Source organism: Diabrotica virgifera, chromosome 5 (genome assembly GCF_917563875.1).
Source record: "Diabrotica virgifera virgifera chromosome 5, PGI_DIABVI_V3a".
NCBI classification, from domain to species: Eukaryota; Metazoa; Arthropoda; class Insecta; order Coleoptera; family Chrysomelidae; genus Diabrotica; species Diabrotica virgifera.
This window is the reverse complement of record NC_065447.1, coordinates 59,666,186-59,680,251: the sequence shown is the minus strand read 5'-3', so window position 1 is coordinate 59,680,251 and position 14,066 is coordinate 59,666,186. Positions and strand designations below refer to the sequence as shown.

Sequence of the window (14,066 nt, the reverse complement as noted above, 5' to 3'; positions counted from 1 at the left end):
TCCAACTCCTTCTCTAACCGAATCTAATTTTTTTTCTCTGATATGTGCATCATACTTAAGTTGTTGTACAGTAAAACCTGTGTTAACGTCCACCTGTCAAAACCGGCTACCTGAACTAGCCAGCCAGTTTCAAAGTTCCCCAAACCAAAATTTATGGACTATAAAACCTGGTATTAGCGGCCACTTTTTTTATATCGGCCAAGAGTCCTGTCATTTTTAGTGACCGTTATTGACAGGTTTTACTGTAATACTTTTTACAACGCTGGTTTTTTTTGGCTGAAAAAAGGCAATATTAAATTCCCTGTTGAAAATCTTGGTGCAATAATGGAGTTTTACGGGAATTTTCAGTTCTGCTCTACATTTTTCTTGGTACAGTCTGTACACGATGGCTAAGTTTAGAGATTTGATTTTTCTTGCTCCGCAATAATGAGAATCATTTACTGGAAAAGATTTGATCACGAATTCTTTTTCATCATCTAGCACCCTTGGTCGCCCAGCATTTTTTTTTCCTCCGCGGTTGTCATGCTGTACAAAACCTAGCTGTTTTTTTAATTGTTGTGCATGCTTTTTCATTATTATACTATTCGAAATGTTTAAAGTATTCATAAAGAAAACTTTACATACTCTAATTTTTTCATTACTCATCTCAAAGTAATTAGCTATATTTTCGCTTCTATGACTCCCTTCTTTCTTATATTGATATTTTGGCTTAACCGGCATTACATTGTTAACTATAAAATCTCACTGCCTATTTAAATCACCGAGACTCCAGTAGATACTTAACAGTTTTTCTCTTTCTGTATCACTGAATTGTTTCGAACATTTAATTTAGTAACGGTCAGTGCAACAGCTTTCACAGACCATTTTGAGTTAGTAGCTGGCAACAGTTATACCGATCAAGTTTCATTATGCACTAACTCAAAGTGATGCGGTATGAAACTAGGACATTGTAAAAAAATTATGGATTCTGCATGTTGACAAGTCAAAATTTTTTACAATGGGGTTGGAATTTTGAGATGGTGTAATTTGAAACTGATAAATAAACATAATTTAACCATTTCCTCATACTTATCTTAATATTGAAAAATTTTGAGTTGGTGCAGTCTGATACTGATGTATCGATTTATTTACCATTTTTGATCGAATTTGTTATGCAAACAATAAGTGTATTCGCGGAGACAGTCAGGGACTAGTCCACGACAAGTGGAGCATGCGCATTTTAAAATAATATAAATAATACCGTTGACAGATAAATATACAAGGTATATTTACTATTAATTATTAAAAAAAAAGACTAAGTTTTCACTCTAATGGCATATAAAACAACATAATGCTATTCTACATCCCACCAGAATGAAAACAATGGGAACCTTCTCTGGTTACACCTCCGAGGCTTCTACAATTTGCAAGCCATACGGATGCTGAGACTAAGGAAGATGAGGGAATTCTACAATTTACAATTCACGTCCCATCTGCTCAGCGCGGTAAAGTTCCAACGAGAATGGTTCCCTTCATACTCCACACAGAGTAAATGTAAATCAAAAATGAATAACCATTTTCAATTTCGTTGCAAAACGAAAACACAGCCGAACCATATTCTAGTCCAATCAGAGAGTGCCGCAAGCACCCCTACCGGTTTCGAAACTTATTAGTCTCTCATCAGGAGGCACATATGCTGCTCTCCCTGATCCAACCAAAACAAACCCCAGCGTGCAGTCCCGGATTGCAACGAACGAAATGGCATAGATGCCCTAGCGGCAACTGCTAGCAAAAAGACTAAGTTTTCACTCTAATGGCATATAAAACAACATAATGCTAATGCTATAACAATAGAATAGCTTGGACTAGCAATATAACTTGGACGTGTCTTAAACAAAGTACCCTGCACAAACCTTATGCAAATTAGGTCCCAGTGGATTTCGTTCATACTTTGGGAAAATACTCTTTGAAGCATCCTGATAAAAAGTTCTTATGGGGATAACTCAATCGTATGAGGGATTTTCAAGATATAGAGGCCCAAACTCGGAAAATTATAAGATTTACTGGGTATTCTAATTCCCTGAGATACTGGTTATCTGGCAACATCAGGGATCAAGGAAAAGTACTAGTAGTCTAGGATTTTTTCCTGGCTATCCAATGGCGACCTTTACTTTGACCTTGACCTTCAACGGACGTCATCTTCTAGAGTTTCGAGGGTTTACGCCATTAAATTGATATAAACCGATTACTCATGGGTTTTTGGGATCGCTAAACATTGGAGTCGGTTCTGGTGGCATACTCGTATTTAGCGACTTCAAAAAACCCTCCAGTAATTCATTTGGACCACTTAATGCCGAAAACCATCGAAACTCTAGAAGATGACGTCCCTTGCAATGGCCCTGGCCACCACGTTTACCAATCTGTTTATATCAATTTAATGCCAAAAACCCTCGAAACTCTAGATAGAAGATGACGTCCGTTGAAGGTCAAGATTAAAGTAAAGGTCGCCATTGGATAGCCAGGAAAAAATCCTAGAGTACTAGTACTTTTCCTTGATCCAGATCCAGGTAATTCTACATATTGCCAGATAACCAGTATCTCAGGGAATTGGAATACCCAGTAAATCGTATAATTTTCCGAGTTTGTTCTATCCCTTGAAAATCCCTCATACGATTGAGTTATCCCCATAAGAACTTTTTATCAGGATGCTTCAAAGAGTATTTTCCCAAAGTATGAACGAAATCCACTGGGACCTAATTTCTATAAGGTTTGTGCGGGGTACTTTAATTCAAAAATGGATAATATACTACATTTATTGTTGTTTGATAATGAAATGAACAAGAAATAATTTTTAGTGCTGCTGTGCTGGACTTGGCAGAACGATTGGATGGTGATGATGTATTCCCATCATAAAGAAATAATAATGTCACGAGAAATATGAATTATTTTGAAAAAAATTGTTTCTCAAGACACATATTTACAATTTCGTGACGATATACAATTATGTGTCTCCTCAGTTTCAATTACTTTATAATTAAAACCATTGTAAAAGTAAATATTTTCAAATAAGCGCGCCGTTACAATATATTTCTTAAACACATTCAATATTGAAGCGATGCAAATCTTAGGTTGATAAAACGGCGACTGCTTCGTCAACACTTTGAAGTTTAGCCTAAATTGACATTGAAGTTCACCCGAAAAATCTTTCAACAGTTTCAAAGCGCTGACATTGCGCACTTCTGGTGAACGCACCCATAGTCGATTCGCTAATCTGAGACACAACTGTCTACACTACAATCACAATAAAGATGCAATAGAAATAAACAAGCACGAGGAGCACTTCCAAATCGTGATTTGGGAGTGCTCCTCGAACATTCAAAGTGTTTTGGTTTGTTTATTTCTATATAGTGCATTTATATTGTGATTTTAGTGTAGACACAGGGGCGTAACAGAGGCCCCCGCAGCGTGAAGCTTGCGGGGGGGCCCCATCTTGTCATCTGATATTATGTAAAAGTCTGTTTTTGTTATATTATTTTACGTTGTGTGTTTAAAATTAAAAACGTAAATTTCTAAATAGACGTATTTGCCAAGTGAATCATTTCATAATATCTAGAAACTTAATCCCTTCCGAACTACCGAAATTTTATGGTAACGACAATAAACTATAATGCTTTGTATGTTCGTGACTATTGAAAGATTTGAGAATTGCAATTTGCCGAAATGGGTTTTCTCTTTAATCTTTACCTACGTTTAGTATTTCGATACAATTATCCAGAGGCGTAACAGAGGCCCCCGCAGCACGAAGCACCAATATGTCAAGGGCCCCATCTTGTTGTCTAATATATGTAAAAATGTGTTTTTATATTATTTGCATACATACGTTTTTTAAGCAGTGCAGTATTGAAAATGAAGTTGTCCATCCGAGGTAATAAAATTGTAGATATATTCGCTGATAGTAGATAGTGCACGAAGAAAGTTGTTCATCTCATAGATCATAGAATAATACTAATGTAATCATTTAGTAATTTCTGTTATATTTTATTCTATACCAATAAAGATGAAAAATGTAAGTCGTCATAAACAATGCACGAATACACCAATAGCTCAGTAAATGAGAGTTTTGGAGTGAAATTATCAGCGACGGACTTATTTGCTTGAAAATTTGGATTTAGGTTCTAGTTACACTCTACTATAAAGTTGGATTTATGCCGTTGGTTGCTTTTACTTCGGGGGGTGACACCCCTCCTTGGGGTGAAAAATATATGTTTAAAATAAGTCCGGAAATGTATAAATTGACTAATTATAAGCAACTTTTGTTCTTTTATAGAGTTTATTTATCTATGCTAATACTTTTTAAGTCATTTTCGAGTGAAAATGTATATAAAAAAAACAACGTTTTCAGACGGGTTTTTCGCAAATAACTCAAAAATAAGTATTTATCGACTTATATATTAGATATCGAAAAAGTATTTGTATAAAAAATGTAGCTTATAAGATTCAGAAAATGGTGTACTTATTCATGAAGTCCAGGAAAAGGTGAAAGCTCATAAAAAATTATTCTTATTTGTCCAATTTTAAATCGAATATTTCAACCTGAAATAACCAAAAAATGAAGCAATTTTCGGGAAAAACTCTTAAAACTTATTTTAAATGTTTCAAAAAAGCCTTATTTTTATTTTTTTATAAAAGTTTCTAGCACCAAGACTATATGAGTTACGCTCAAAATAAAGTTGGCCCCTTTTTTGGTAAAAAAAAATCGTGAAAATCTGCCCCTATTTCGCACAACAAATAAAATTTATCATTAGCGCTTTACCATTTACTTTAACCTACCCGCGCATCAAGTTATAACATAACTACACGCGTGGCGTACTTTGTACGCCACAAGAAAATACACTTAAAAACAGCGGATTTGTTTAATTTTTTTTTTAAATACACTTAGTTGTTTGTTATAAACCTTATTCGGCATCAGTGAATACTTGGAGTTCCTTTTCAGTAAGCCAATTGGGATTTATAACTGGAATCATGGAATAACTGGATTCCACGATAAATAAAATTACTAATAAAAAATTTTTTTAAATGTGATTTTTTACAGGAGAAAAAGTATTGTTTACAAAGAAAAATATATTTTTTGCCATAATGACTAAAAAACAATTAAAATATGTACTTATATTACGACTTATAGTAATATAATCCTGGGGTATATTGTCCACCACCAGAAACAACAAATAATAAAATGTAAATTACGATCTTTCCAGAACGCCGATTATAACGAAACTAAAACCAAATTGTAAAGCACATTCCAGTGATAGGTTAGAAAAATAAGCAAGGTCAAAAATTAAATTTTTAAATATATTTCCAGTAGAATTCTTATATCTGGCGTACAAAGTACGCCAGCGCGTGTAGTTAAAGGTTAAATATTAATTGTTTATATGATCTGTAAGTTTGACTGGTTCGAAGTTCTTATTACGAAAAAAAAAAAAATACGAAAAATCTCAAAGAGTAAAGAAATGTAGGTAGGTCTTGCTTTTATAAATATTTTGGCATTATTTTGTTTTTCTGTAAGACAAAAATTGGTTAAGATATGGCTGTTTAAAATTTGCATATACTCGTGATTAGTGACTCGTTCAAGCCCTTAAACTAGAACCCTTTTAAAAATAAGCACTTTGAACCGGTGAAACTTACAACAGGTCGCATAAAAAAGTTATGTAATTTGTAAGGCGATGATGATTAGTTTCATTTGGGGGTGCTAAATAGGGGGAGATTTTCACAATTTTTTACCAAAAAATGGGATTAACTGTATTTTGAGCGTAACTGGCTTAGTTTTGATGCTAGAAACTTTTGTAAAAAATAAAGCTTCTTTTAAACACTTTAAAAAAGTTCTAACGAGTTTCCCCGAACAGTATTTCATTTTTTGATTATTTCACGTTGACTGAGTCGATAGACTTCCATTTTTGTTTCACCTTTTTTATAAGCTAGATACATTTTTGCTAACAATATCCTTTTCGATCGAATACTTACTCTTTGAACTATTTGCGAAAAATCGCCTAAAAACGTGGCTTTTTCGTTAAACAACAACCATTTTTACTCATAAATAACACGAAAAGTTTTGAGTTGACCACTTCGGTGATGACACTGAAAATTACACGGTATCGCCATATTTTACGTTGATTTACTGGGCTGTAACACATATACAGTCGGAAAAATGAAAGAATACCCATGAACAAACATATAAAACACGCTGTATTTTCCTGTCACCGTGTCACAAAGAAAATTGTCCAGTGCAAGTACATGTAACAATAATTATTACATGTACTTGCGCTGGCTAATTTTTTTGTGTGACACAGTGACAGGAAAATACAGCGTGTTTTATATGTTCATTCATGGGTATTCTTTCATTTTTCCTACGTAGGTATGTACACATGTCGCATTGGGTAATTTTTTAAAGAAGGTCCCATTTCCAATTCTGCGGGGGGGGGGGGCGACGGAGTCAGATTAGCGAAGCGAATCGACTTTATAAGTTCCCCAGCTATCAAAAATGAGCTCTTCCTTGATTTGCAATATGTGTTTACCAAAAATACAATAAACAATTAGGAATTAGGTAGAAACACCAATAAAATTGACATCGATAGCAAAAAATACCATCGAGTAGTTTATTAAACACAAAACGTTCACAGTATAGTTGTTTCTTAGTGACACATTAAGTTACCTAAGGGTATTGAAAAAAAATGTTTAAACAACGAAAAAATACTTGAGAAAATACATTACTTGGACACGAGTTACACAAAAAATAGAACACATTTTTGTATATAAAAGTATTACAGAATAAAAGCTCGTTTATGTCTTAACACAGTCATCTGGGTGGTGAGCAAATAGGTGCAGTCTCATCCTTAATCATTAACAAACTAAATATCAAATACCAAATATAATACATCTCAAAATTAAAAAATAAATGTTACTTTTCCAAAAATTAAATTTCCCAAAATTTATACGAAAAAATGTGTAGTGTAAAAGTATAGGGCACATTTCAAAACAAGGCAGTCTTTTAAATCAAATTTTACATGTTCATATTAGTAATATATGACCTATGTATGAGCACTTTCAAATGATTCTCACAAGAAAACGTAGAGCCCAAAAAAATCTGGTTTTAAAACAAATGAATTTTCATTCATTTCTTTCATGATTTTCCTTCTGCAAGAAACGAGCACCCAGTTTAAAAGTGGCCGTGACACTGTTGAAAATGATCAACACGAAGGATATCTAAAGACAACAACTACACTGGAAATCATCTTGCCAATGTCCTTACGATATCAAAGGAACTTGTTGGTCGCACTTCGAACCTTGAATTAAACAGTCATCTCTTCAGTGTATTGTGATGCGAAAAGAATTTTGCAGATTGACCATCTTAAAGAAGATAAAACCATAATTGGAGAATACTACTCTCGACTTCTAAAAATGTAATCGGTAATAAACTGCATAATTCAGTGTATTTTTTGATTGGTAGACTAGAAAACAAAACACAATAATTGTTTACACAATAAATGGATCGTAAGTTACATACACCTATATGGTCCTTCGAGCCGGATTTGTATAATGAGTTAATGCTTAACATGTTTTACAACAACACTGGGAACCGTGTTGAACGATGCGCAGCTGTCACAGGGGTGCTACAAAAATGTTCACTTGTTGACACTCGGGACTTTATTGCAGAAGTTCGTAGCTGGCCAGCGCTTTTCGTGTCATTAAGAAGCAATTGCAGGAGTAGACGAGTTCTTTGGAGCGGATAAAGTTGCTGCTATCCTATAAGGTTTTATTCAGTCTTATTAGTGTTCATTTTTGCGCAATTCTTGCACCTTATCTATATTTTAATGGAACTGAGAACATCAAATCATTTGTCAACGACAGACTTCAGCTTCAGAAAAGTATAAATGAATGCTTTAACTTTAAAACATTTTAAGTCTTTTAATAAATCCCCATAACGAATACTTCATTTGTCGAGTACTACATCATATCTTAAAATGTGTCTTATATTCAACAAAATATTAGTTTTATGTAAAAAAAATTTATTAATCAAAATAAAGGTATGGTTAAAAGAAACCCTAAGATGAAACTACACTTACAGATCTATTAATCATGATCATTGAAAATAAAATACCATTTACAAAGAATAAAAAATAATCTTTACGTTTATCTAAGTATAATTTCACAAAAAAAAATTCCACTAGAGTTCTTCAGACTGGAGTATAATCAATCGTCCACGCACAAGAAGATATTAACTAAAAAAATCAACCTAGGGTCCCACAAAAAATTTCGGCGTCACAATTGTGTTACTGGCTATGTGAATCCCAGTGTAGGACTAAAGACGGTGTCGATTTACGCAGGTGGCCACGCAGATGTTAAGGGGCATTGAATGTTCGGCAGTTTTCGTATCTGATCTTATTGTATGGACATGCCAGAGAACACTTTTTGATGGATGTTGATATTATCTAAAAGTATTCGATGAAAAACATGTTACTTTCGTTCCAGTTTACACTTATAAGACGCGAACAAAATGTCTTTTGCACTTCCTATAAAGATCTACCACTCAACGCCCTCAGTCCAACGCTGGTAAGGTACAACGAAACTGTCTTTTATATTAAATTAGAAAAAAGTCTATCAAGACGAGAAATTTTTTGTCGAGATAACAAATAGCGAAGTAATGAATGGAGACTAGACCTCCATTACGTTTCCTGTATTTTTTAATATTTTAATAACTTAACTTAGGTTTAAACTTCTACTATTATGTGAAAATCACGCCACTTATATTTTTTTATTTTTTTTTTTAATTCCTAGTTCAATCATCTCCTTCTTCCTCTTCTGATTCTGCTTCCTGTAACCATGTCAACCACTGGTTAACCTATAAACAAAAAATCATAAAATTACTTTTTTGGATTAATGAACCAATAGCATTACATTATGTTGATTTTGAAATATGTAATAGTATTTAACCCTCATGTGGGCGAATCGAACATTTTACATAAGCAGGCAGTATGGTGTACAGATATGCCGCAGTAAATTAAAAAAAAACCTTTTTACCAAAAAATATAGCTTATAAAATAATACAAAAAGGTATATGTGTGAGGTCTCTAGACCCAGTAGAAGCGGAGTTGTACCTAATGAAAAATAGGTTCATATTCGTCCAATTCCAAATCAAATATTTCTACCATAACATTGGGGGGTTTAATATCTCAATATACCAACGATTTACCATGAATATGATTTAATGCTTGAGAAATGTCATATATTCAGTCCCGCAAAAGGAATTCCTGAAACATATATCAGCAGACAAAACCAGCCGAACTGATTTGCGATATCTGATGAAAGGTCGTACGAAGCTGGTTTTGTTGAATATAGCATGATAGCACGACGAAAATTTAGTGATAAGCAGATATAAAATTTCAATAGTATATAACAAGGGAGCGTTCAAGTATTACGTAACGCGATTTTTGAAGATTTTTGACCCCCACCCCCTACGTAACGCACTGTAATGGGCGTTTAACTATTGCGCAACGCAATTTTTAAAGATTTTTGACCCCCCCCCCCTCAACCTGCGTTACGTAATACTTGAACGCTCCCAAGCTATAAGAAGTAGTCACTTCTGTTGCAAGTGCCACGTGCCGTTATTTATTGTCTTTCGTTTTTGAAATCTATATCTATATAATAAAAATAAATAAAAGGTGTCAGAAAAAATTTGAGAGAGTCAGAAAAATTTGAGGGTGTCGGAAGAAATTGGAGGGTGCCAGAAAAATAGGAAGTGGTCAGAAAAAAAAACGAGGGATCAGAAAAAATTGGAGCGAGATACGATAAAATAGGAGGAACAAAAAAATTGAGTACAGTTACTGTAGGGGGCAGTTGATTGTATCCCCCGTCGCATGGCGGCGGGTAATATTACTAGTTTTTAATAAATAAATAAGTACATATACTGAAGGCTTACCTGAAACAGAGCGTTGCCCTTGCCTGGATATGCATCAGTTACATCCTCCTTCCAATTCAAGAACGCTTCTTCATCGACAATCTCCATGTCGTAGAGCGCATTGAACCACCTCAAGAGCTGACCGCGCGGGAATCCCAGCGAATGGAAATGCATCTGGAGCGAATAGAGTGCCACCAACTGCAAACTGGATTTGTCGCGCAGGAAAGCGTGCAATATCGGTTGGTATCGCTTCAAGAGGCCATTTTCCTTTTCTATAATTGCTTTTTCATCGCCACAAGCAGATGATTCCTAAAAAATATATGAATGTGATTTAACCTGGTGCAAATGGGCAACAGTAAGAATATGAATCAAAGTGATATTAATAATCAATATTGATTAATTCATTTAATCCAGTATTCAGAGATTTGATCTTAAAAATCATACAAACAAGCTGAATTTTGCCGAGATTGTGAATCTTGTGACTCAACAGCGCCCCTCGCAGGGCAGAATAACAGGAAATATAGATTTATCAATATGGTGGTACGGGGGGTTGGTACCCCCGATGATGGGGTTGATATTAAGAGGATCGGTACGTATTTTCGGCTGCAATGCTATTCAAATGGGGATTCATTTTTTTCGAATCCTGAGAAAACTAATAAGTATTTTTGAAAAATTTAAACGCAGAATGAAAGATTACGTTATTAGCGAGGGCCGAAAGTCCCTGAGAACTTCTATAATGTTTATTTTAATAAGTTACAGGGGTGAAAAAACTAAGAGAAAATTTAGTGTGATTTTTAATTTCAAATATCTCATTCAAAATAAACTTTTTATTTATTCTAAGGGACTTTCGGCCCTCGGTAATAATTTAGTCTTTCATTCTGCGTTTAAATTTTTCAAAAATATTTATTGGTTTTTTCAGGATTTGAAAAAAATGAACACAATGCCGTGGTAATATTTTCCAAATCTGTCTTTGTTTTACAACGCACTCAACCGAATATAATATTGTCAGCATATATTGTCAGTCAGACACTGACAATCAGTGACAATTTTAAATATTTGACATTGCATCGGGAATATTTTGAGAAATTGATTAAATATTATTGATATATAGTGTATTTGATAAATAATTGATTTAAGACGTGAACTTAATAAAAAGTTATTTATTGTGTATTATTTGTAGAAGATCCAAGCAGAGAATACATCAGATATATCCTGTGATCCAAGTATTTTGTTGTTAGAGATGTTCAAAATTGTAAGCGTTCCAGAATAACAACATATTATTAAAAAATCACTTTAACACTTTTCCTCTTTTCTCGATTGATTATTAGTTTTTGTTGTACAAATAAATTATTACAATCACTGAAAACATAGTTAGTGAAAAAATTATCACATTTATTAACTGAATTAATAATTTGCAATTATAAAAATAACAGTTATCCAAGAACATTCAAAAGCCATCTCTTTAAATTAATTATGACATTTTCAAGTAGAATGACATTCTAGTAATGTTTACATATCCACACCAGTGTGAATTTTACTACACGTAATTTGCCGTGTAAAGACAGAAAAAGTAGGGATGATACACGGAAAATATTTGCGAATTATGTACCCATAGTCTTAAGTTGAAACACTAATTACCGAAATATATTTATTTAAGTCACCATGTACGACAGTAACTAGTTGGTGTCGGGATGGATAATGTCTCTACGCTAACCACGTCGGTTTCTGAATAATAAATAATCCCTTTCTTTACTTTCTATGTATGTATCTATCAATAAATCCCAATTGTTTTTTTATGATTGACCATACTTGAATGTGACCATGAAAATACTAATAGTACATAATTGCTGACTCCGTTGTTTTCAAAACGAGTGGCCTACATTGCAGAAGCAATGTCACTTGTTTGAGACACACACAGTTTGAGACTTTTAAAAATTAAATCGATATGGATTACTCTTATTTTTTGGATGCTAATATAAATCCTGTACACCAAGAATCTGTACATCATAGGAAAAAATATTTCAAACAAAAAAATGTAACAGATAATTTTGAACAAAAATATTTATTAGCACTTTTAGTGCAGAATGAACCCGTTCTCCTAGAAATGAGGCTTGAAGCGACCGACGATCTTGAATGTGAGTTACGGGCGCCATATCAATTTTTTAATAAAATTTCTATCAACAGTAAAAATTCGATATCTTTTCAGTGCCGTATCAACAAAAATCAAAATACGTTTTAACAGTGAAGAGGGTTTTCCGTCGTAAAGTCAGTTTCTATAAAGCTGTTAATAAATACACGTTGTGCGATTTTTTCCATTTTTTTATAATTCTCATAAGATCGATAAGATTTATCACTTTCATTGACCGGCCGCGGCCGGTGTGGAATTTCCATTCATAGAGCCCAATCTTCAAAACCTAGATGTAATATGAAATTTTGATTTTAAGTTTTGGCAACAAATATGTGTATGCCTAAAAAAACGCTGAATTTAAACTTTCACGTTACAAACCAGTGATACTCAACCTCTTGTGTTTTTTATGTGGCCCGAAGGCTAACTTAACTGTAAACGATCAAATTATTTTGAACTTGAGTAAGATAGTTGGTGGTGGCTTTAGCATTTATTTGTGACATACCAGGAAAATTTGGCGAACTTAATCGTCGTTTAAAAATTAAAAGGTAAACATAAAATTATTTCGCACTAAAGAATAAAGTATTTGCTTTCGAGGACAAGCTAAAGATGTAGGTACATCGAGGAAATTAATATAAAATATCTGTATAAATTTTCGACATTGGTAAAAGGTGAACAAGATGGAAAAGATTTAATGATTTGCGAAAAATTACTAAATATCTTCTATTAGTGGAAAATTCCTGGCACTTAGAAGTAGCCGCTACTACACTTGCGGTATTGGGATTTAATAGCGCACAGTTGTCAGATGAACTAATTGATTTTAAAGATGATACAAATCTGGAGGCAATTTTTAAAGAAAACAGAGACGCAAATCAATATTGAGAATTCTGGAAATTAACACCGAATAACTATACAACTCTCAAAAGTTGCGCTTACTTGCTCTTCACGTTGTTTGCTTGATCAAGCCTCTGCGAGTTTTCATATTCAAAAATGAAATATGCAAAAAATGTTAAAAATTGCTGAATAGAGCACTGAATAACCTTTCAAATGAGCTAGCACACGAACTTTATTCTAATTTAAAAAAATCATCGATTACGTCATCACACTCAGATGGATGACGTCACTAGTATAACATATATGTCAAAAAAATCATAACTTAAAAATAAAAAATCGACTTGTTTCAGGATTTTTCCTTATAGTTGGCAATTTACGAAATAACGAATTTATTCCTTTCATTTGTATCATACTGTATATTACTTCAACCTAGATTGCGGCCCGCAAGCTAGGGAACAGCTATGTGGCCCAGGGAAAAAAAGGTCGAGTATCGCTGATACAAACGATCTCACGTCATGGGAAATGACGTGACGAAGTTGTGTAGTTTCGAAAAATGTACTTGTGCAATCGAAAAGAAGCAATTTTAAACATTTTAGATCGTTTGTAATGTGAAAGTTTTAATTCGGTATTTTTAGGCATATGTATTTCAAACGATTCACGTTTAGTTATAAAAACTCAAAATCGAAATTTCATGTTATTGGTTTCAAAGATTAGGCCCCAAAAATAACAATGGAAATTCCACAGTGAATGGAGGTGATAAATTTTATTGATCTCATAAAAGTTGAAAAAAAATGGCAAAAATGGCGCAACGATTATTTATTCAACAGATTTATAGTATGTAACTGATTTCATTGACAGCAAAATGGAAAAAGTGCATACACTACTCACCTTTAAAGGGATAGACGCAAAATCTTGGTCCAATGGTATTTAACTGCATTCCTTTGTTTCGAATCCTGAGAAAACTAGTAAGTATTTTTAAAAAAAAATTAACGAAGACTGAAAGATTACATTATTACCGAGGGCCGAAAGTCCATGAAAACTTCTATAATCTTTATTTTAATAGGTTACATGGGTGAAAAAAAAGAGAAAATTTAGTGTGATTTGTAATTTAAAATATTTCGTTCAAAAGAAACTTTTTGTTTATTCCAAAGGACTTTCGGCCCTCGGTAATAATGTAAT

The 14,066-nt window shown here is 33.5% G+C and overlaps 1 protein-coding gene across 1 annotated transcript in view; it reads right to left on the bottom strand.

The window, feature by feature from the left end:
- Positions 1 to 6,590: 6,590 nt before the first annotated feature.
- The window catches only part of LOC114330984 (eukaryotic translation initiation factor 4 gamma 2), a 117,793-nt gene continuing 110,317 nt past the window's right edge, over positions 6,591 to 14,066 (bottom strand). Inside the window, exons 11-12 of the mRNA XM_028280443.2 lie at positions 9,950 to 10,237; positions 6,591 to 8,872 (exon numbers count right to left, since the gene is read on the bottom strand). Of these exons, the coding sequence (XP_028136244.1) occupies positions 8,810 to 8,872; positions 9,950 to 10,237 (351 nt within the window). The 3' untranslated portion in view covers positions 6,591 to 8,809. The remainder of the gene's footprint in view (positions 8,873 to 9,949; positions 10,238 to 14,066) is intronic.